The sequence below is a fragment of the Ranitomeya imitator genome, chromosome 4, assembly GCF_032444005.1.
Source record: "Ranitomeya imitator isolate aRanImi1 chromosome 4, aRanImi1.pri, whole genome shotgun sequence".
In the NCBI taxonomy this organism is placed as follows: domain Eukaryota; kingdom Metazoa; phylum Chordata; class Amphibia; order Anura; family Dendrobatidae; genus Ranitomeya; species Ranitomeya imitator.
The window spans coordinates 269,539,644-269,562,356 of NC_091285.1; the positions used below are offsets into that span (position 1 = coordinate 269,539,644).

At 48.4% G+C, this 22,713-nt stretch overlaps 1 protein-coding gene across 2 annotated transcripts in view; it reads left to right on the forward strand.

Annotated features, from left to right (window-relative positions):
* Nucleotides 1-1,215: 1,215 nt before the first annotated feature.
* The window catches only part of ZFC3H1 (zinc finger C3H1-type containing), a 95,823-nt gene continuing 74,325 nt past the window's right edge, over nucleotides 1,216-22,713 (forward strand). For both annotated transcript variants that reach the window (XM_069764600.1, XM_069764601.1), the window contains exons 1-12: nucleotides 1,216-1,722; nucleotides 9,616-10,005; nucleotides 10,992-11,050; nucleotides 11,716-11,950; nucleotides 13,174-13,400; nucleotides 14,159-14,279; nucleotides 15,184-15,278; nucleotides 15,382-15,585; nucleotides 16,192-16,350; nucleotides 20,648-20,785; nucleotides 21,733-21,851; nucleotides 21,937-22,080. In XM_069764600.1, coding sequence (XP_069620701.1) covers nucleotides 1,302-1,722; nucleotides 9,616-10,005; nucleotides 10,992-11,050; nucleotides 11,716-11,950; nucleotides 13,174-13,400; nucleotides 14,159-14,279; nucleotides 15,184-15,278; nucleotides 15,382-15,585; nucleotides 16,192-16,350; nucleotides 20,648-20,785; nucleotides 21,733-21,851; nucleotides 21,937-22,080 — 2,312 coding nt within the window. In that variant the 5' untranslated portion in view covers nucleotides 1,216-1,301. The remainder of the gene's footprint in view (nucleotides 1,723-9,615; nucleotides 10,006-10,991; nucleotides 11,051-11,715; nucleotides 11,951-13,173; nucleotides 13,401-14,158; nucleotides 14,280-15,183; nucleotides 15,279-15,381; nucleotides 15,586-16,191; nucleotides 16,351-20,647; nucleotides 20,786-21,732; nucleotides 21,852-21,936; nucleotides 22,081-22,713) is intronic.

Genomic DNA, 22,713 nt, shown 5'->3' on the forward strand with positions numbered 1-22,713 from the left:
ACAGGAAGAGTGGAGACCGCTATGGCTCTGGCCACACCACAATGTACAACTAGCCATGTCATGGCTGCATAACCCCTACGTAAAGGTTTAGCAGAGTTGTCCATCATCATGACTAGCGATTGTCAGGGTGGATCAGCAATGTCAGATTGGTGGGGTCCGACATATGACGGGAATGCAGTATTATAGAGCAGCGTCACACACTGGTCAGTGGCCATTCCCGGGCCGTGGCTCGGAGCCTATTCAGTCACACGCGGATTAGTAACACTGCTTTAAAGGGAACCTGTCACCCCCAAAATCGACGGTGAGCTAAGCCCACCGGCATCAGGGGCTTATCTACAGCATTCTGTAATGCTGTAGATAAGCCCCCGATATAACCTGAAAGATGAGAAAAAGGTTAGATTATACTCCCCCAGGGGCGGTCCCGCTGTGGTCCGATCCGATGGGTGTCGCGGTTGGTCCAGCGCCTCCCATCTTCTTGCTATGACGTCCTCTTCTTGTCTTCACATTGCAGCTCCAGTGCTGGCGTACATTATCTGCCCTATTGAGGGCAGAGCAAAGTACTGCAGTGCGCAGGCGCCGGGAAAGGTCAGAGAGGCCAGGCGCCTGCGCACTGCAGTACTTTGCTCTGCCCTCAACAGGGCAGATAAAGTACACCTGCGCCAGAGCCGCAGCCTGAAGACAAGAAGAGGACGTCATAGTAAGAAGATGGGAGGCGCTGGACCAATCGCGACACCCATCGGACCGGACCGCAGCGGGACCGGACCGCAGCGGGACCGCCCCTGGGGGAGTATAATCTAACCTCTTTTTCTCATCTTTCAGGTTACATCGGGGGCTTATCTACAGCATTACAGAATGTTGTAGATAAGCTCCTGATGCCGGTGGGCTTAGCTCACCTTTGATTTTGGGGGTGACAGAGTCCCTTTAAGTGAGGATTACACAACCATTATGACATAGATGTGTAAAGTAAGTATACCAATCTCATCAGGTCTAGATGTTTAATAATGTATGCAGTTGATGTGTGAGTTCTCCCCCCATGCCGGCAGGTGTGATAAGTTGCTCTCCTAAGTCCTCCATGCCTGTGGCCGCGGGGTGAGGACGAGCAGGAATGTTCTCGCTTTCATTTCTGCAGCCTGACGTGACGTATTGGTATCCACCGGGAAGTCCATCGCTCAGCGCAGCAGTGACGTCACGGGGATGGAAGCAATCTCGCGAGAGCTCCGCTAGTCTGGCCTGGACTCGGGAGCTCGCTGGTCGCGGTAGCAGCCGACTGTTCCGTGCGCCGCCTCAGACAGCTGTGAGCCATGACCCAGCCAGCCGGCCGCTCGGCTTCTCCCAGAGAAGAGGGGGAGCTGGAGGACGGCGAGATCAGCGATGACAGCGTCAGACCCGACAGCCCGAAGCCCGTCCGCCACCGGCCCAGTAACCGCGGAGTGCCGCACCAGTACCGGGCTCGTCCTTCATCACGGCCGCTGCTGCCCACGCCGCACGTCTACAGGCCCAAGGAGCAGTACCGGCTGCCTCCCCGCCTCCCGCAGCCCTCGTCCATGGGGGACATCTGCCCCAGGCCTTCCTTCTGGGAGCGCAGTCATGACACACTGGGCCGGATCCGCTCCAGGGGCAGAGGGGGGCGATTCTGGGAGCGAGAATGGATGGACCGAGGTGTGAAGCCCGGGGGCCCGAGACAGAGCAACTGCGGCTGGAGAGACCCTTCCCCCAGAAAACGTATCCTTGGTCCTTGTGTGAGGGCATCAGACAGCCCGGTGTCCTGAGGGTGAGGGGCCCGGCAGCCATTGCCTCATGGGTCAGGGTAGATAGATGCCATGCACATGGGAGGCAGGCAGGACGGTGCCCTGAGGGTGAGGGGCCTGGCAGCCATTGCCTCATGGGTCAGGGTAGATAGATGCCATATACATGGGAGGCAGGCAGGACGGTGCCCTGAGGGTGAGGGGCCTGGCAGCCATTGCCTCATGGGTCAGGGTAGATAGATGCCATATACATGGGAGGCAGGCAGGACGGTGCCCTGAGGGTGAGGGGCCCGGCAGCCATTGCCTCATGGGTCAGGGTAGATAGATGCCATATACATGGGAGGCAGGCAGGACGGTGCCCTGAGGGTGAGGGGCCCGGCAGCCATTGCCTCATGGGTCAGGGTAGATGGATGCCATATACATGGGAGGCAGACAGGACGGTGTCCTGAGGGTGAGGGGCCCGGCAGCCATTGCCTCAGGTCAAGGTAGATGGAGATGCCATGCACATGGGAGGCAGACAGGACGGTGTCCTGAGGGTGAGGGGCCCGGCAGCCATTGCCTCAGGTCAGGGTAGATAGATGCCATGCACATGGGAGGCAGACAGGACGGTGTCCTGAGGGTGAGGGGCCCGGCAGCCATTGCCTCAGGTCAGGGTAGATAGATGCCATGCACATGGGAGGCAGGCAGGACGGTGCCCTGAGGGTGAGGGGCCCGGCAGCCATTGCCTCAGGTCAGGGTAGATGGAGATGCCATGCACATGGGAGGCAGACAGGACGGTGTCCTGAGGGTGAGGGGCCCGGCAGCCATTGCCTCAGGTCAGGGTAGATAGATGCCATGCACATGGGAGGCAGGCAGGACGGTGCCCTGAGGGTGAGGGGCCCGGCAGCCATTGCCTCAGGTCAGGGTAGATAGATGCCATGCACATGGGAGGCAGACAGGACGGTGCCCTGAGGGTGAGGGGCCCGGCAGCCATTGCCTCAGGTCAGGGTAGATAGATGCCATGCACATGGGAGGCAGGCAGGACGGTGCCCTGAGGGTGAGGGGCCCGGCAGCCATTGCCTCATGGGTCAGGGTAGATAGATGCCATATACATGGGAGGCAGGCAGGACGGTGCCCTGAGGGTGAGGGGCCCGGCAGCCATTGCCTCATGGGTCAGGGTAGATAGATGCCATATACATGGGAGGCAGACAGGACGGTGTCCTGAGGGTGAGGGGCCCGGCAGCCATTGCCTCAGGTCAAGGTAGATGGAGATGCCATGCACATGGGAGGCAGACAGGACGGTGTCCTGAGGGTGAGGGGCCCGGCAGCCATTGCCTCAGGTCAGGGTAGATAGATGCCATGCACATGGGAGGCAGACAGGACGGTGTCCTGAGGGTGAGGGGCCCGGCAGCCATTGCCTCAGGTCAGGGTAGATAGATGCCATGCACATGGGAGGCAGGCAGGACGGTGCCCTGAGGGTGAGGGGCCCGGCAGCCATTGCCTCAGGTCAGGGTAGATGGAGATGCCATGCACATGGGAGGCAGACAGGACGGTGTCCTGAGGGTGAGGGGCCCGGCAGCCATTGCCTCAGGTCAGGGTAGATAGATGCCATGCACATGGGAGGCAGGCAGGACGGTGCCCTGAGGGTGAGGGGCCCGGCAGCCATTGCCTCAGGTCAGGGTAGATAGATGCCATGCACATGGGAGGCAGACAGGACGGTGCCCTGAGGGTGAGGGGCCCGGCAGCCATTGCCTCAGGTCAGGGTAGATAGATGCCATGCACATGGGAGGCAGACAGGACGGTGTCCTGAGGGTGAGGGGCCCGGCAGCCATTGCCTCAGGTCAGGGTAGATAGATGCCATGCACACGGGAGGCAGGCAGGACGGTGCCCTGAGGGTGAGGGGCCCGGCAGCCATTGCCTCAGGTCAGGGTAGATAGATGCCATGCACATGGGAGGCAGGCAGGACGGTGCCCTGAGGGTGAGGGGCCCGGCATCCATTGCCTCATGGGTCAAGGTAGATAGATGCCATGCACATGGGAGGCAGACAGGACGGTGCCCTGAGGGTGAGGGGCCCGGCAGCCATTGCCTCGGGTCAGGGTAGATAGAAATGCCATATACATGGGAGGCAGACAGGACGGTGCCCTGAGGGTGAGGGGCCCGGCAGTCATTGCCTCATGGGTCAAGGTAGATAGATGCCATGCACATGGGAGGCAGACAGGACGGTGCCCTGAGGGTGAGGGGCCCGGCAGTCATTGCCTCATGGGTCAGGGTAGATAGATGCCATATACATGGGAGGCAGACAGGACGGTGCCCTGAGGGTGAGGGGCCCGGCAGCCATTGCCTCGGGTCAGGGTAGATAGAAATGCCATATACATGGGAGGCAGACAGGACGGTGCCCTGAGGGTGAGGGGCCCGGCAGCCATTGCCTCATGGGTCAAGGTAGATAGATGCCATGCACATGGGAGGCAGACAGGACGGTGTCCTGAGAGTGAGGGGCCCGGCAGTCATTGCCTCATGGGTCAGGGTAGATAGATGCCATATACATGGGAGGCAGACAGGACGGTGCCCTGAGGGTGAGGGGCCCGGCAGCCATTGCCTCATGGGTCAAGGTAGATAGATGCCATGCACATGGGAGGCAGACAGGACGGTGTCCTGAGGGTGAGGGGCCCGGCAGCCATTGCCTCATGGGTCAGGGTAGATAGATGCCATATACATGGGAGGCAGACAGGACGGTGCCCTGAGGGTGAGGGGCCCGGCAGCCATTGCCTCATGGGTCAGGGTAGATAGATGCCATATACATGGGAGGCAGACAGGACGGTGCCCTGAGGGTGAGGGGCCCGGCAGCCATTGCCCCAGGGGTCAGGGTAGATGGATGCCATGCACATGGGAGGCAGACAGCCCGGTGTCCTGAGGGTGAGGGGCCCGGCAGCCATTGCCTCATGGGTCAGGGTAGATAGATGCCATATACATGGGAGGCAGACAGGACGGTGCCCTGAGGGTGAGGGGCCCGGCAGCCATTGCCTCATGGGTCAGGGTAGATGGAGATGCCATGCACATGGGAGGCAGACAGGACGGTGCCCTGAGGGTGAGGCGCCCGGCAGCCATTGCCTCATGGGTCAGGGTAGATAGAAATGCCACACACATGGGAGGCAGACAGGACGGTGTCCTGAGGGTGAGGGGCCTGGCAGCCATTGCCTCATGGGTCAGGGTAGATAGAAATGCCATATACATGGGAGGCAGACAGGACGGTGCCCTGAGGGTGAGGGGCCCGGCAGCCATTGCCTCATGGGTCTGGGTAGATAGAAATGCCATACACATGGGAGGCAGACAGGACGGTGCCCTGAGGGTGAGGGGCCCGGCAGCCATTGCCTCATGGGTCAGGGTAGATAGAAATGCCATACACATGGGAGGCAGACAGGACGGTGTCCTGAGGGTGAGGGGCCCGGCAGCCATTGCCTCATGGGTCAGGGTAGATAGAAATGCCATATACATGGGAGGCAGACAGGACGGTGCCCTGAGGGTGAGGGGCCCGGCAGCCATTGCCTCATGGGTCTGGGTAGATAGAAATGCCATATACATGGGAGGCAGACAGGACGGTGCCCTGAGGGTGAGGGGCCCGGCAGCCATTGCCTCATGGGTCTGGGTAGATAGAAATGCCATATACATGGGAGGCAGACAGGACGGTGCCCTGAGGGTGAGGGGCCCGGCAGCCATTGCCTCATGGGTCAGGGTAGATAGAAATGCCATATACATGGGAGGCAGACAGGACGGTGCCCTGAGGGTGAGGGGCCCGGCAGCCATTGCCTCATGGGTCAAGGTAGATAGATGCCATGCACATGGGAGGCAGACAGGACGGTGTCCTGAGGGTGAGGGGCCCGGCAGCCATTGCCTCATGGGTCAGGGTAGATAGATGCCATATACATGGGAGGCAGACAGGACGGTGCCCTGAGGGTGAGGGGCCCGGCAGCCATTGCCTCATAGGTCAGGGTAGATAGATGCCATATACATGGGAGGCAGACAGGACGGTGCCCTGAGGGTGAGGGGCCCGGCAGCCATTGCCCCAGGGGTCAGGGTAGATGGATGCCATGCACATGGGAGGCAGACAGCCCGGTGTCCTGAGGGTGAGGGGCCCGGCAGTCATTGCCTCATGGGTCAGGGTAGATAGATGCCATATACATGGGAGGCAGACAGGACGGTGCCCTGAGGGTGAGGGGCCCGGCAGCCATTGCCTCATGGGTCAAGGTAGATAGATGCCATGCACATGAGAGGCAGACAGGACGGTGTCCTGAGGGTGAGGGGCCCGGCAGCCATTGCCTCATGGGTCAAGGTAGATAGAAATGCCATATACATGGGAGGCAGACAGGACGGTGCCCTGAGGGTGAGGGGCCCGGCAGCCATTGCCTCAGGGGTCAAGGTAGATAGAAATGCCATACACATGGGAGGCAGACAGGACGGTGCCCTGAGGGTGAGGGGCCCGGCAGCCATTGCCCCAGGGGTCAGGGTAGATAGAAATGCCATATACATGGGAGGCAGACAGGACGGTGCCCTTTGGGTGAGGGGCCCGGCAGCCATTGCCTCAGGGGTCAGGGTAGATAGAAATGCCATACACATGCGAGGCAGACAGGACGGTGCCCTGAGGGTGAGGGGCCCGGCAGCCATTGCCCCAGTGGTCAGGGTAGATAGAAATGCCATATACATGGGAGGCAGACAGGACGGTGCCCTGAGGGCGAGGCGCCCGGCAGCCATTGCCCCAGGGGTCAGGGTAGATGGATGCCATACACATGGGAGGCAGACAGGAAGAGTGCCCTGAGGGTGAGGGGCCCGGCAGCCATTGCCCCAGTGGTCAGGATAGGTGGAGATGCCATACACATGGGAGGCAGACAGGACGGTGCCCTGATGGTGAGGGGCCCGGCAGCCATTGCCCCAGTGGTCAGGGTAGATGTAAATGCCATACACATGGGAGGCATGCAGGATGGTGCCCTGAGGGTGAGGGGCCCGGTAGCCATTGCCCCAGTTGTCAGGGTATATCAAGATGCCATAAATTTTGGAGGCAGATGGCATAGTGCTCTGAGCATGGGGTGCCCGACAGCCATTGCCCTAGTGGTGAGGGTAGATGGAGATGCCATACATATGGGACGCTGATGACATGTGCCCAACAGGTATTTCTCCAGTGGCCTGGATATATGTAAATGCCAATGGCATTGGTCTGGTGGTTAGGGTATATCTAGGTGCCCTACATAGAGAAGGCAGACGGAATGGCGTCCAGGCATTGCCCAGTGGTCATGGTAATATGTAGATGCTATACTCAATGGAGGCAGATTTCATGGTTCCCAGCAGTCATTGCCCCCAGTAGTCAGGATATATATAATGCCCATATACAGTATATATGGGAATGTTTATTGCTTTGCAGTCATGTCCAGTTGTCAAGCTATATGAAGATGCCATACACATACATGGTTTACTGTAGTGTGCAGCTGTTGGCATGGAGTGCAGCAGTTGGGCCGGGTAGTCTGAATATACAGTGGGTACGGAAAGTATTCAGACCCGTTTAAATGTTATACTGTTTCGTTGCAGCCATTTTGTAAATTCAAAAAAGGTTAATTTACACTCTGCACCCCATCTTGACTGAAAAAAAACAAATGTAGAAATTTTTGCAAATTTATTAAAAAAAGAAACTCAAATATCACATCTTAATAAATATTCAGACCCTTTGCTCAGATGCTCATATTTAGGACACATGCTGTCCATTTCCTTGTGATCCTCCTTGAGATTGTTTTACTCCTTCATTGGAGTCCAGCTGTGTTTAATTAAACTGATAGGACTTGATTTGGAAAGGCACACACCTGTCTATGTAAGACCTCACAGCTCACCGTGCATGTCAGTCCAAATGAGAATCATGAGGTCAAAGGAACTGGCCAAGGAGCTCAGAGACAGAATTGTGGCAAGGCACAGATCTGGCCAAGGTTACAAAAGAATTTCTGCAGTACTCAAGGTCCCTAAGAGCACAGTGGCCTCCATAATCCTTAAATGGAAGAAGTTTGGGACCACCAGAAGTCTTCCTAGACCTGAGCAATCATGGGAGAAGAGCCTTGGTGAGAGCGGTAAAGAGCCCCAAGATCACTGTGGCTGAGCTCCAGAGATGCAGAAGGGAGAAAGTTTCACAAAGTCAGCTATCACTGCAGCCCTCCACCAGTCGATCCTTTACGGCAGAGTGGCCCGACGGAAGCCTCTCCTCAGTGCAAGACCTATGAAAGCCTGCATGGAGTTTTCTAAAAAAACAAACAGATGAAGGACTCCCAGACTATGAGAAATAATATTCTCTGGTCTGATGAGATGAAGATAGACCTTTTTGGTGATAATACTAAGCGTTATGTGTGGAGAAAACCAGGCACTGCTCATCACCTGCCCAATACAATCCCAACAGTGAAACATGGTGGTGGCTGCATCATGCTATGGGGGTGTTTTTTGGCTGCAGGGACAGGAGGACTTGTTGTCATTGAAGGAAACATGAATGCGGCCAAGTACAGAGATATGCTGGATGAAAACTTCTTCCAGAGTGCTCTGGATGAAGGTCCACCTAGGTCCAACAAGACAAGGACCCTAAACACACAGCTAAAATAACAAAGGAGTGGCTTCAGAACAACTCTGTGACCATTCTTGATTTGCCCTTCAAGAGCCCTGACCTAAACCTAATTGAGCATCTCTGGAGAGACCTGAAAATGGCTGTCCACCAATGTTCACCATCCAACCTGATGGAACTAGAGAGGATCTGCAAGGAAGAATGGCAGAGGATCCCGGAATCCAGGTGTGAAAAACATGTTGCATCATTCACAAGAAGACTCATGGCTGTACTAGCTCAAAAGGGTGCTTCTACCCAATACTGAGCAAAGGGTCTGAATACTTACGACCATGTGATATTTCAGTTTTTCTTTATTAATAACATCGCAAAAATTTCTACATTTGTTTTTTTTTCAGTCAAGATGGGGTGCAGAGTGTACATTAATGAGAAAAAAAATGAACTTTTTTGAATTTACCAAATGGCTGCAATGAAACAGTGACAAATTTAAACGGGTCAGAATACTTTCCGTACCCACTGTATGGAGATGCCATACACATGGGAGATTGTATGGTGCCTTGAGGTTCCCAGTAGGCATTGCTCCAGTAGTCAGGACATCTATATATGCCATACACGTGGTAGACAGACTGCATGGTGCCCAGCAGGCATTCCCCCAGGTAATCAGGATATATGAAGGTGCCATACATATGGGGGACCATATGGTGCCCCTGAGGTACTCGGCAGACACTGCTCCATACACATGGGTGACTGTAGTGTTCAGTCAATAAATAGCATGGTGTGCAGGTAGTCTGGATATATGAAGATGCCATACACATGGTTGACTGTATGGTGTACTGCCAGCTGTGGAGAGAATGCCATTCACCCAACAAGTATCCTTATGTCCTCTATCAGTGAATGTGGATGAATGGTGGGTGGAGGGGAGGTTAATCCAAATAGTAAAGCAAGTCAGCACCTCCACCGTTTCCGATCTCAAGTCGGGCAGTACTAGAGGTCAGCCAACTTAAAGGGTTTTTCCATTAATGGTGTATACTGTGACAGCACTGTAAGTGTCTGAGAAGAGAATAACACTTTAGGGTTCAAATATAATGTGAACAGTTGTAAAGAATAGTCTCTAGCTGAGATCATGGGGGTGATGATGATTTCCGTGGGTCAGACGTTTGTGGAGTGTGGTAGGAGGGCAGTCTTTCATTGTCTGCCTCCTGAGACGTTTACTACCTAATACTCTAGATCTCGGTTTGGTAAGGGACTGTTCTATTTAGTATGGACCACTGCAGCCCTCTTTCATAGTTATGTTTTCCAAGCAAAGCCCTTCAGTTAAAGGAAGATCCCCACCAAGAAAATCTCACGCTGAGGATGAAAGCTTTGAGGAACTGCTTCTAAAATATAAGCAGATTAAACTGGAACTTGAGTCAATCAACAAGAATGAGAAACTTGTCCTCAAGGAAGAACCTGCAAAAGAAGTGAGCGTTGTGCAAAGCAGCGCGGAGCCGCCTGCGCCTGAAGAACAAAGCGTTGTGGAAGACGTGGCCCCTGTAATTGACGAGAAGCCACCAGTAAAGGCATTTCAGGCGTTTGAGCTTAAACCTCTTAGACAAAAGTTAAAACCAATCACTGAAATAAAGAAACAGATCATCTTGGAGGAATCCAAGCCATCCGAAAGTGCACACGAAGAAAAGGAGGTGCAAAGTACTGTTTGTGAAGAGGGTACGTCCACTCGTGCTACTATTGATCCCGTGCATAGGGTAGAGACGGCCTACACAGGGTTTTATCTTCTGCTGCAATTGGGTCTACCTGTACTTCCAAGCTGGGGTCCGCATGTGTGCAGGGGGCTCCACTTGCTTCACACACACCACCTGCCTGTAACTGTAGCAGCTGGCTGGTTATCTATAGAACATGCATAAAAAAAAATTAAAAACCTAAAAATGAAATTCAAATTAAACATTTGGCATTGTGGTGTCTGTGAAAGTCTGATCTATCAACATATAACAATAATGAACTCATGATAAAGCGGATAAAAAACAATGTCAAATATTTTTCCTTTCAGTTGAACCTCTCTTAAAAATGAGATAAAGAGACCAAATTGTATGTACGCCATAATGGTATCAATACAAACGATAACCCAGCATGCGGAAAGCTAGCCTTTGGCTCCATTGCTGGGAGTATGAAAAATTGGGGGACAAAACATTTTCTGCAAAGTTGTGAATTTTTTTTTTTTAATCATGAAATAATAAAAACGTATACATGTTTTGTATTGCGGTTATCATACTGGCCTGAAGAATCGTACTGCCAGGTCATTTTTATCGTACTATGAAGACCGTAAAAATAAAACCCCCAAAACACTGGCAAAAAATGCATTTTTGTTTTCAACATTTAATTTGGAATCCCCACCCCCCCCCCTCTTTTTTTCTTTACATCATTCGCTGCAATGAATGGCGTTAATCAAAATTGCAACCCATACACGTCCTCATAAGCTATGTCGATAGGAAGGGGCGAAAACAACAAACTGCCCTGTCCTTAATGTGTTAATGGTGTGTGTGCAGACACACACTCTCCTTTACAGAAATCTAGATTGCTATATGATCGGAGCGAACAGTTAATAAACATTATGAGAAATGCAGCCGTTTATTACAGGAACTACATTGCTGTGAAATCCTAAAGTCTAGAAATGCTGTGCTTTTTTTCTTTTCCAGAACCTGATGAGACGGAGCAGACCGTTCCTTCTGAAATCGACACTACTGATGTAGTTGCGGTCAGTCCCATATATGATTCTATATTATTTTTTATATAAAGGAGTTTTATCACTACATACATGCATCACCTTTCCACAAGATCAGACCCCCACTGATCCCTAGAACTGGGGTCCCAAAGTAGTCTCTGAATGGAGCAGTAGTGTGCATGCGTGAGCGCCGCTCCATTCACTGTCTATGCCTCCTGAGGTCATACATTTATCGCCCATCTTATAGATAGATCAGATGTATGTTTACTGTCAATCAGTAAAGACCGCCTACTTGACTGCTAACCCCAAAATGAGCAGAGACACTAATGAAGAAAATATAAGTTTTACCTAATATATATCATTCTGCTCAGAATGGCCAGCTTTATAATATGCTGCCCACAGAGTGCACGGTATTACCAAACTGGCCAGTACCCTTTAATTTAGGAACTGGTTGTGCATTATTAACTATAGATGTAGAAAGTCTATACCAAGTGTGGCCCCATACATGATGTTATGGGGGACTGGTTGTGTTAGAATTGGGATATGTGCTTAGATAAGTGTCAGAACTGTGTAATGGCTACTGCTTGTCAGTCACAGTAACCAGAACAAGACATTGCGAGCAGGACTTGGCCTAGCTTTCTGTAACTGCTCTTGGATCAGGTTGTGACAGTGACTCTTTTTTTTTTTTTTTATTCCAGAACCCTGATGTAGAGGAAGAGCAGTTGTCGGAACTTCATTTACGTCTCTTGGCTTTGCAATCTGCAAGTAAAAAATGGCATCAGAAAGAACAATTGGTATTAAAAGAAAGCAAGGAGAAACTGTCAAAGGGCAAGATGGAGCCTCCGAAAGAGGGGGTGAAGCCAGAACCACAGAAGGAAAAGAGCAATACAATCTCTGTTTTGACACGTAAAGCTTATAGTACAACTAATGCAGGTAAGCCCACAACCTAGCCAACTTTTTGGGTCCGATGTGTGGTCACAACATGGGATGAACATGTGATACTTTGAGTTAACAAAAGATGTGGAGAAAAGCAGACAGTGTGATAGAATTACAATGCCACCTATGCTCATCTGGTATTCCTCCATGCTCTCCGCTCGTCTTTACTTGGCTCTAGTGATACTGTTCCATGTACCCACGTGACTGGTGGTGGCAATGAATGACGTAAGTGGTGGTGGCAGCTAGTGATGAGCGAATATACTCAGTACTTGAGATTTCTCGAGCACGCTCGGGGGTCCTCCGAGTATTTTTTAGTGATCGAAGATTTAGTTTTTATTGCTGCAGCTGAATGATTTACATCTGTTAGCCAGCATTAGTACATGTGGGGGTTGCCTGGTTGCTAGGGAATCCCCACATGTAATCAAGCTGGCTAATAGCTGTAAATCATTCAGCTGCCCCGATGAAAACTAAAACTCTGAGCACTAAAAAATACTTGGAGGACACCCGAGAAATCTCGAGTAACGAGTATATTCGCTCATCACTAGTGGCAGCATGTACAGTGTAAGACCAGTGACTGGGTCCACAAAATGCACAGACTGACAGCAGGAGATTTAACCGGTGATATATAGATTTTTTTCTTTTTTAAATTTTATCGAATTATTTAATTATTTTTGTCATTCCGGATAGCCACTTTAGCCCCCTTTATGCTCCATGACATATACATCCATTATGTAGTGGTTGGGGTGTACAAAGTGGGCTCAGAAGCTAGCTGTGTTTATATAGAGGTATTTAATTTGTGCTACTATGAGGGTGTCAGTCCGGTCACATAATGATCCGCTTAGTGGGGTACCGATGGGTTGCCATTGCAGGTGGGGGGCTGCTGAAGACCCTCATCTGTGCCATCTTGGTACTCCTGTGACGCTCAGCCACATGTTGGACATTGATTTGTACTCTATATAGCAATCCTGATGTTTCACAGGTATATTACATTATCGTAAATTATCTAATCATCAAAAAAAGCACCAAATACTCATTGTGGGAACTTGGCCTTATTCTTGGAATGAGAGGGAAAAAACAAAATTAATGGAGTTGTCAGGTCCAAATCGATAAGTCTGCATTTGGAGTTATCGATTTGGGCCGGATAACCCCTTTAATTGCGTCCTTCAGGGGTTAATGGCGTATCTGAGATGTGCAATGTTGAATGTGTTTTCTCCTTCCAGCTAAGCAAGCACGAAGAAGGCAGCAAACAAAAGCCTGGAAAAAATTGCAACAACAGAAAGCTGAAGAAAAGCGGAAGGAGGAGGAAGAGAATGGGAAACAAGCTGAGGATGAGGAGAGAAGAAAACGAGAGGAGGAGATCCGCAAGATTAGAGATCTCTCAAATCAAGAAGAGCAGTACAATAGATTTATGAAGCTTGTAGGGGATATTAAGACTAGACGCAGCAAGGTGCGCTCCATACTATGTTCCCACAGTAATTATGGCCGTACACTGATGAATCACAGTCGCTTAGTGCCGCAGAAAATATTGGCCAGAACAGTTGTTTAAAGCTGTTGGCCCATAAGCAAGATTCACTCCCTTTCCATAAGATATGTGATAGAATATATGTGATATGTATGGTCTCTGGGATCTCCACCGATTGCAAAAGAGTGGTCCATGCCGCCTGTAACACAAGCGCTCTGACACTCCATGCAGAGATGTTTGAGTTCTGTATCTCCAAGAGTCCTAAAGGCCCTGAATGGAGCTGTAATTTGGAGGCAGGACAACACTCCTTTCAAACTTGGGACACATGGGATGATCCGTAAGGATGTCCCAGAGATCATGGGTACTTGGACCATCCCCTTTAATAACCCAGCTAGGTCCACATTACAAAATGAATGTATTGAATTACACCGGGCACATGCACCACAAGTTAATTGCAGTCTTACAATGTTGAGCTTTCAGACTCTACTTCTGTAGACCTATCGGAAACTTGTAATGTTCGAGATCTGTTTTTCCTGAGCATGTGTGGTTCTCTGACATCGGTGAGTCCAGTAAGAGCACTGTGTATTCCAGCTGCAGGAATATTATTAGTTGGTGGTTCTTCCTTCCATTATTAGAATTCTACTTTAATAGAACAGGCCAGATGAAAGCCTAATGCCATCCATGCCGCTATTGACAGCGCAGCTTTTATGTGAACCACTTTTGACGTATTCTACTTTTCCCAGTCTTTCGATCTAGACCAAAAACGTGCTGAAAAGCAGGGCTTGGAAAACTCTGGTGGGATATACCAATATGATAACTATGAGGAGGTTGCAATGGACACCGATAGTGAAACAAATTCTCCAGGTAATGTGTGTGTGTGTGTGTGTGTTTTTTTTTTCCTGGGCAGTTTTGAATATTTAGCATTAAAGAGGTTGTCCACTACCCTGACTCAGTTACTATTTTGTGCCATAAATGCCTAAGAATAATCTCCCTAGAGATCTGCATATACCTTATCTGCCATTTTCATGTTGGTTTCTGCTTTGTTTCCTGTCCTCTGGCATCAGCTCTATCACAGTCGTCACTTCTTCAGAATCCTCTCCTCCCTTCTGACTACATTTCCCATCATCCCTTGTGCTGGGCTGCAAGACAGTAGTGAGCACCCCCTGTAATTCCGCCTAAACCCCTCCCACTCATCTTCCACTACCTGGATTTGCAGTTTGCTTTGCTTGTTATCTTAAGCAACTTATCCCTGTATGAGTTATAATTTATTATTTTTCGTTAGATGTTGTCCACTTTTAGAAAAGTGGAGTGAAAACTTTGCCAGTCATATAAAACAATAAAAGCAGAGGGCACATGGATTCCCTTGTTGGGTCCAGCATCTGCTGCTGCGGTGTCAGAGGTACAGTGATGACATCACATCAACAGCTCATATCACCACTGCAGCCAATCACTGAGCTCAGCTGATTGGATGAGGTAGAAGGTACAAGGCCCTTAGCGCAGAGACTGTCTGCAGTGGTGATGTGATCTGTGGCTGTCACCTTGTTTGCAGCAGTGGAGAGCCAGCGGGGGAGGGTGATTACTAACTGCTTTTGTTGCTTTATATGATGTACAACATTTGAGGACCACTTTTCGTAATGTGGGAAAGCCCTGTAAGGCGCTCTGTATACTAGGTGAGCATATTGCATCTCATCGACTTTGGGGCTAAGGCATTTATGTAAAATCCGTGTGATATTCCTCCATTGCTTATTCCATTCTGTGTCTTGTTTAGGGGCCTCGCCGTCGAGATCTTATCTCCCCGGGAATACAGTGGGGTGTGTGCCATCAGTATTATGCATGACTGAGCAATTCCCTTCAGAAGTTTGGGTAAGCTTCTCTGATATCTGAGCGAAGTCTGTGATAACATGAAAGGGCTCTATCAAGGTCCGATAAATCACATATCATAATGTAAAAATGTTTTTATTATTAGCCTTCCCGCTGTGAGGGCTCAATGTATGACCCCGTCATTTCTAAGAGTTCTTCAGAGGTGCCACTGCCACTTCCCCCACTGCCACCCGAGGAGCCTGAGCAGCCCCCTAAACCTCCATTTGCAGATGAAGAGGAGGAAGAAGAAATGATGTTGCGTGAGGAGCTGCTAAAGTCTTTGGCTAACAAAAGGGCTACTAAAGCTGAGGTATTGCTAATCTGTTGATTTATTGGCTCATGTGCTAAATTTGAAAATTAATGGTAAATGAAATACATTTTTTTTTCCTTTCACTACTACTTCCCCCTCACAGAAAGGCTGCCTAGTTCACCTCTACCTTTTCCATCCATACATATATGACCCATCTTAAATAATGCCATTGGGGGATGCAGCACCTTGGGTTATAGCTGGTAGACACTAGAAAGCAGTCGAGTTTGCTGCTCACCCCAGCTCTTCCCCCTGCAGCCGAGCTGATCCGTTTTAGCTTGGTGTCTATAGGAGGCAGACCTCTCTGCTTGCCAATTACATCTTTTTATTTTCCCTCTTAGGATGGGGCAATAAAGGGGCAGAATAATCTTGTAGCCCCACACGAGAAGGGAGAGCAATTCAGTTTAACCTCATGTTACCATCCCTACCGCTAGAATAGGTGGCTTTGCTAAACTCTGCTGTAGCCCACCAGAATTGGGGTCATCCATTTCTCTGATCTCCCACACCAAAGGAAAAACACTGAAGGGGACAGACTGCTGTATACTCGGAAACCACTACATAGGTGGTATGCCTTTATTTAAACATTTGTTAATGCTAATGTCTTTGTAGGAACAGACCAGTAACAACCTACCTTCCTCACCACTGCACATCAACATCATGCCTGTACCAAGGATTACTCTGACATGCTCCAATGTGAATTCTGCCACACATCGCAGAACAACCACTCAGATAGTAAGAGTTCTGCGACCAATCAGGCGTGTAATAAAGGTAGGTACTTCTCTCACCGCTTGCCTTGTCAATGGCTGCCACTAAAATAAGTCTGAAATGGAGAGTGCCGTTTGTGAATTCATCACTGTACAATACATCGAATGGATTTAGTATAACACCAGGGCCAGAATATTGATTTATTCATCCGTCTGAATGTGCAAGCCTTCTTCCCGTCGTGTGCACTGAAGAGTCTGCGTATGTGCTATTTCTTGTACTTGGGTAAGAGGGGATGGTTGACTGGGTAAGCGATAATAGTGTTGCATTAAGGCTACGTTCACATTTGCGTTGTTGGGCGCAGCGATGCGACGCAACCAACAACGCATGTACACAATGCAGCGTTTTGCGACGCATGCGTTGTCATAAGATCCTACAGATCAGGAATTTCGGCGCAGGGAAAACGCTACAAGTAGCGTCCTCTGCGCCCTGTCTTGTGCGACTATATGACGCATGCGTCGCAAAACGCAGTACAACGCATACCGGCGCATGTCCATACGCCCCCCATGTTAAAGATGGGGGCGCATGACACATGCGTCGGTATGCGTCGCCGACGCTGCGCCCAACAACGCAAATGTGAACGTAGCCTAAGGAAGCTTTTTAATGTGTTAAACCACCTTGTTGCTGCGCTTGGTCTCTCAAGCACTCGTGACTATGAACTATAGATTACCTATAATCTACAGTATGCATACATATACTCCACCGATCACCTATAATCTACAGTATGCGCGCACGAACGCCACCGATCACCTATAATGTACAGTATGCGCACACTTACTCCACCGATCACCTATAATCTATACAATATGCGCACACTTACTCCACTTATTATTATTATTATTATTATTATTATTATTATTTATTGTTATAGCGCCATTTATTCCATGGCGCTTTACATGTGAGGAGGGGTATACATAATAAAAACAAGTACAATAATCTTAAACAATACAAGTCATAACTGGTACAGGAGGAATGAGGACCGATCACCTATAATCTACAGTATGCGCGCACGTACTCCACCGATCACCTATAATGTACAGTATGCGCACACGTACTCCACCGATCACCTATAATCTATACAGTATGCGCACATGTACTCCACCGATCACCTATAATTACAGTATGCATACATGTACTCCACCGATCACCTATAATCTACAGTATGCATACATGTACTCCACCGATCACCTATAATCTACAGTATGCATACATGTACTCCACCGATCACCTATAATCTACAGTATGCATACATGTACTCCACCGATCACCTATAATCTACAGTATGCATACATGTACTCCACCGATCACCTATAATCTATACAGTATGCACACACCTACTCCAACGATCAATGAGCAATTGTAAGTACACAGTGATATGTAATATGATGACTGCAATGTAATAAGAGGATAAAAACTTTGATGGGAGTGCTTCTTTAACCCCTTCACGACATGCGCCCAGCGGTCGGCGCTCATAGCAAGTGAGCATTTCTGCTACATACAGGCGATTTGATCATTACCTGTATGTAGTAGAGGCGATCAGACAACTGCAGCTTCTAGTCTCCCATGGAGACTATTGAAGCATGCAAAAAGTAAAAAAAAATAAATATAATATGTAAACGTTCATATCACCCCTCATTCATCCCATTCAAAATAAAATTAAAAAAATACACATATTTGGTATTGGGTGATTCTGAACAAGGCAATCTATCAAGCTAGAAAAATAATTAATCCCATCAGTAAACGGTGTAGCGGAAAAAGTCAAAATGCCAGAATTGTGTTTTTTTTAGTTGCCACAACATTGCATTAAAATGCAATAACTGGCGATCAAAAGATCATATCTGCACCGAAATGACGTCATTGAGAACGTCAGCTCAGCACGCAAACAATAAGCCCTCACCCAACCTGAGGTCACGAAAAATGGAGACACTATGGGTATCGGTATATGACGCTATTTGTTTTTTCTTTAAACTTTGGATTTTTTTCATCATTTAAATAAAAAAACAACCTACACATATTTAGTGTCTACGAACTTGTAATGACCTGGAGAATCATAATGGCAGATCAGTTTTAGCATTTGGTGAACATGGTTAAAACAAAATCCAAAAAACAGTTGTGGAATTGCACTTTTTTTGCAATGGTGTCATTCAAAAGGACAACTCGTCCCGCAAAAACCAAGCCCTCATATAACCAAATTGATAGAAAAATAAAAGTTATGGCTCTGGGAAAAAGGGGAGTGAAAAACAAAAAATGCAACAACAAAAAAGGGCTGTGTCGTGAAGGGGTTAAATAGCACCCAGCATTGTGATTCATACCTTATAATCTTTTCCAGGACCTACCTTGTGCACAGGGACACGCAAGAGGTTAAAAGGCCACTCACCAGTGTTTTTACTGTTTTTATTAGGGACAGATGCATAGGAGGTATGCTTGTGGGAGCAAAGGATTTTACCTTTCAGTTGAGCAGGAGCTCCTTAGTGCCGGGCGCAGGAAGATCTTGGAGGGTCCTCTCGTCTCTCTTCTTCCTCCTGCAGTAGTGTCCAGAGGTTGACACCCTGCCGAACAAGGGGTCCCACAGCCTGGCCAGTAGTGCTGAGGCTCCTGGATTGAGCTGCTTCCCCCTCAGGGCGGACTCTCGGTTCACGCTGCCTGTGCGCCGCTGAAGTGTGCTCCGAAGACACCAGCATGCAGATCATTACCATTTACAGAGGGCATAACGAGCAGATCTCTAGTACCTGGCATGGCGTTCCAGCGTGGACCGCATTTTCGGGATTTAAAAGGGGGGGGGGGGGGGGAGAGCTCCAAGTCCTAATTAAAGGAGAAGGGCCTTTTGATGATTCAGATTGAAGACTGGCGAGATGGTACTATTTAGTGTACTACCAGAGGGGAGCTGAAGTTGCCAGTGCATTTAGACAGCCAACTATGCAAGGACAAACCACAGCTTTGATACCCCGACTGAATCCCTGTTATAAGAGTGATATGGGAAATTTTTCATATACTTTTGAGGGCTTGTTCCATCTGACATCAATATTATACCTTTAGGATAAGGATACTCCTAAAATGTCTATGGCCCCTTCGGTATCCATGAACAAGGGTAGAAAATGTGCAATATGCCACACGAAATTCCCTTTCAAATATGGGAAACAATTATCCCCAGAATGTACTGCCAAAATGGTAATGGAGTCACATTCCTCCTTCATGACCGATATGAGGGCCATAATAAGAGAAGAGGTCCAAAATTCCGTTATGGAGTTAGTTTCCCCTCATTCCTGCCAGACAACACCTAGACAAAAAAAGGACACGGTGGGACATGGAGTCAAGTTCAGAGGAGGAGGAATTGTCATACTGACCCTGAACAGGAGGAAGGTGAAGGTTTAATCCCAAGCTTACCAGAAGGGAGAAATAAATATCTTTTCTCTTGAGAAGACACAGATGCACTTCTACAGGCTGTGAGGAGTGGAGGAGAGACCCATCAATCCCCCTCTATACATGAGATGTTTGAGGGGTTACTAATACAGGGAGACTGACACCAAGGGAGTGGGAGGAAGAATCCAATCCTTTCACAAGGCCTGGACAGAAGTATCCCAGAACAGTCCTCCTAGTATCTGGAGACCACAAAAAGCTGGCGGAGAGATTCCAACTTGTTAGTTCAGTTTGATGGAAAGAATAAAGGAAAGAAGACCTTTAAAAGCAACCTTGGCAAGATGGATTAGGTCAGTAATCAGTCTGACTAATTTCGCAGAAGGAAAATCTTCTCCAGACAACATCAGAGCCCATTCTACTAGAGCAGTTGCAACATCATGGGCAGAAATAGCAGGGGAATAGGTGGACCAAATCTGCACAGCTGCAACAGGGACAAGTCTTAATACCTTTTGCAGACATTATAAACTGGACATTTTATCAGGCCAAAAGATGGCCTTTGGAAGGAAAGCAGTTGTCCTCCCTAAATATAACCTCTGGTATTCTCTTGATGGTGTCAGGAAGGGTGTCCAGGAAAGTAGGCATTAGTCCTACTGGTAATTGGTTTTCCAGTCCATATTGGCAGCACCCATTACATTCCATGCCTTAAATTTCATGTGTGCTATGTGAAGGTTACGTATATAGAAGGAAACTCTACAAAAGAGTTGCGTCCTGGTGTAGTACTTGGAAAATCACTGGATGATGGAGGTAGGGGCCTTTTAACCTCTTATGTGTTCCTGTCCTTGTCAAGGATTTGAAGGATGACCTCCTGATAGTGATGTCATGATGGACTCCTGGAAAACCAGCTACCGGTATGACTAATGCCTACTTTTGTATTTTGTCTCAAAAGCTTCCAAAGCACAAATCCGTAGTGGTTACTCTGAATGCGTCTGATGACAGTGAGTCTGACATGGAGCCAGTCAGTCCTGGACTTGGGGTATTTGGAGGACTCGAGTCAATGATCAAAGAAGCCAGAAGAACTGCTGAGGTAAGAGATAATCACAAATGTTTTTATATATAACAGGTGACATACATGGGAATATTAACAGACTCTATACATTATCACTACACACGCACACACTTCTTGTAGTCGCACACTATACATCGCTGCAGCTTGCCATTACACACACTACCACTTTTTGTAGTCACTATACATTACTGTGGCTTGCACTTACACACACACACACACACACACACACACACACACACACACACACACACACACACACACATTTTGCAGTTACTGATTGGGACCTGAATGGAGACTGCACGAGCTGAGCAGCTGAGGGGGCTTCTTCACAATTAGTACAAGGACCTTTCTAGTCATGTGACCAGTCTCTTGATGGAAAGGTCCTTGCATTACTGCAACTCTGCTTCATAGGGGTAGTATTGCAGCCAGTAGCTATGCTCATCGGCTCTGCCTGTGCTGACGAGCTGCTAAGCTTACCGGTTGGCTGAGGCGCCGTTGAAATTACGTCAGTGCTGCAGACAGTAACCAACAACCGCAGCAAAGGCAGAAATTCAGCGCCAGACCTGGGAAGGGTGACTAAAGCGCCATTTGTTTGTTTTTCAAAACAAACTGCAGCTGGAGGAATTTGATTTTACAAAACTAGAGAGACACTTTAATTGTCAAACCTTCTGAAGAACCATTCATTTAACATAGACAAACTGCTCCATAATAAATCCTTGTTGCTTGTCTTGATGGACCACAGTCTGTCACTGTTTCTTCATGGACTTTAGTGGAATGTCAAGCCCCATTATTGAGGCAGTCTATTAAAGAAGAGGATAAGATGTCATCCCTCAATTCATGCTTTCCAGTCTAGCATCCTGGAGCATGTCTTGGTTCATTTCTTAGACACCATCCTTTCTGCTATTCCACATTGCCAGAATAGAACAATAGTATGTTTTTGTGATGGTTTTCCTGTGTATATCTAGGCATCCAAGCCAAAAGCACCTTCTAAGTCTGAAAAGGAAAATGACCCAATGAGGACCCCGGAGGCTTTGCCTGATGACAAGAAAATAGAATATCGTCTGCTCCGAGAAGAGATTGCCAGGTAAGTGGCGGTCAGAGGTGTTGTCCCTTCCAGCTGATCCATTAGTTATTAAACATTTGATGTATCTGCGTTTTTTTTTGTTCAGCCGAGAAAAGCAGAAACTCTTGAAAACTGATCAGTCAAAAGCGGGTTCATCTCCAACACATTCTGACCTGGACGGAGATGGCAATAAAAGACTTGTCAAGGATCTGAAGGTGACGGAGGCAGAGTCCAGAAACATGAAACAGAGGTAAGGCACCAGAAAGTACCGGTGACCAATATGTTTGGGAGTTTCCATTATTAGTAATGTGGGTAGGAAATGGTTGTAATGACATAAATATTATATAGATCCTGTTCTCTGTAGGATTGTCTGACTGCTATGCAGCTGAAAAACAAGGGTGGAAAGAAAAATGCCGAGTTTGTAGCAGCAAATAGAATGCAGAACCCCACCATTCCAGTGTCAGTGGGATAATGGTGTAATTATATACCACTAGATGGCAGCCCGATTCTAAAGAATTGGGAGTCTAGAATCCATATATACTTTATTTATTCAAATGTAAGAATAATACAATTAATAAATAATAGTAAGAAAGAACAAAAATAATAGGCAGTATATGGAGAAAACACCAAACAAAAGTTCAAAATTGGTGTGAAAATGTCACTGAACCACTTCACAACTAAATATATATAGTTTTGGTAAATGGTATTATCATTTTTTTGACGAAATTCGGCAGGAGCTTGAAGAGCAACGTCACTGGGCCCGCCTCCACGCAGTAGAAACTTGCTGTGAGGTAAAAATTCAAAAATCACACCAAAATGGCGGGCGGAGTGTGTCACAGTACGGCACGTTTCTGATTGGTCGCTCGCAGCAGGCGGCAACCAA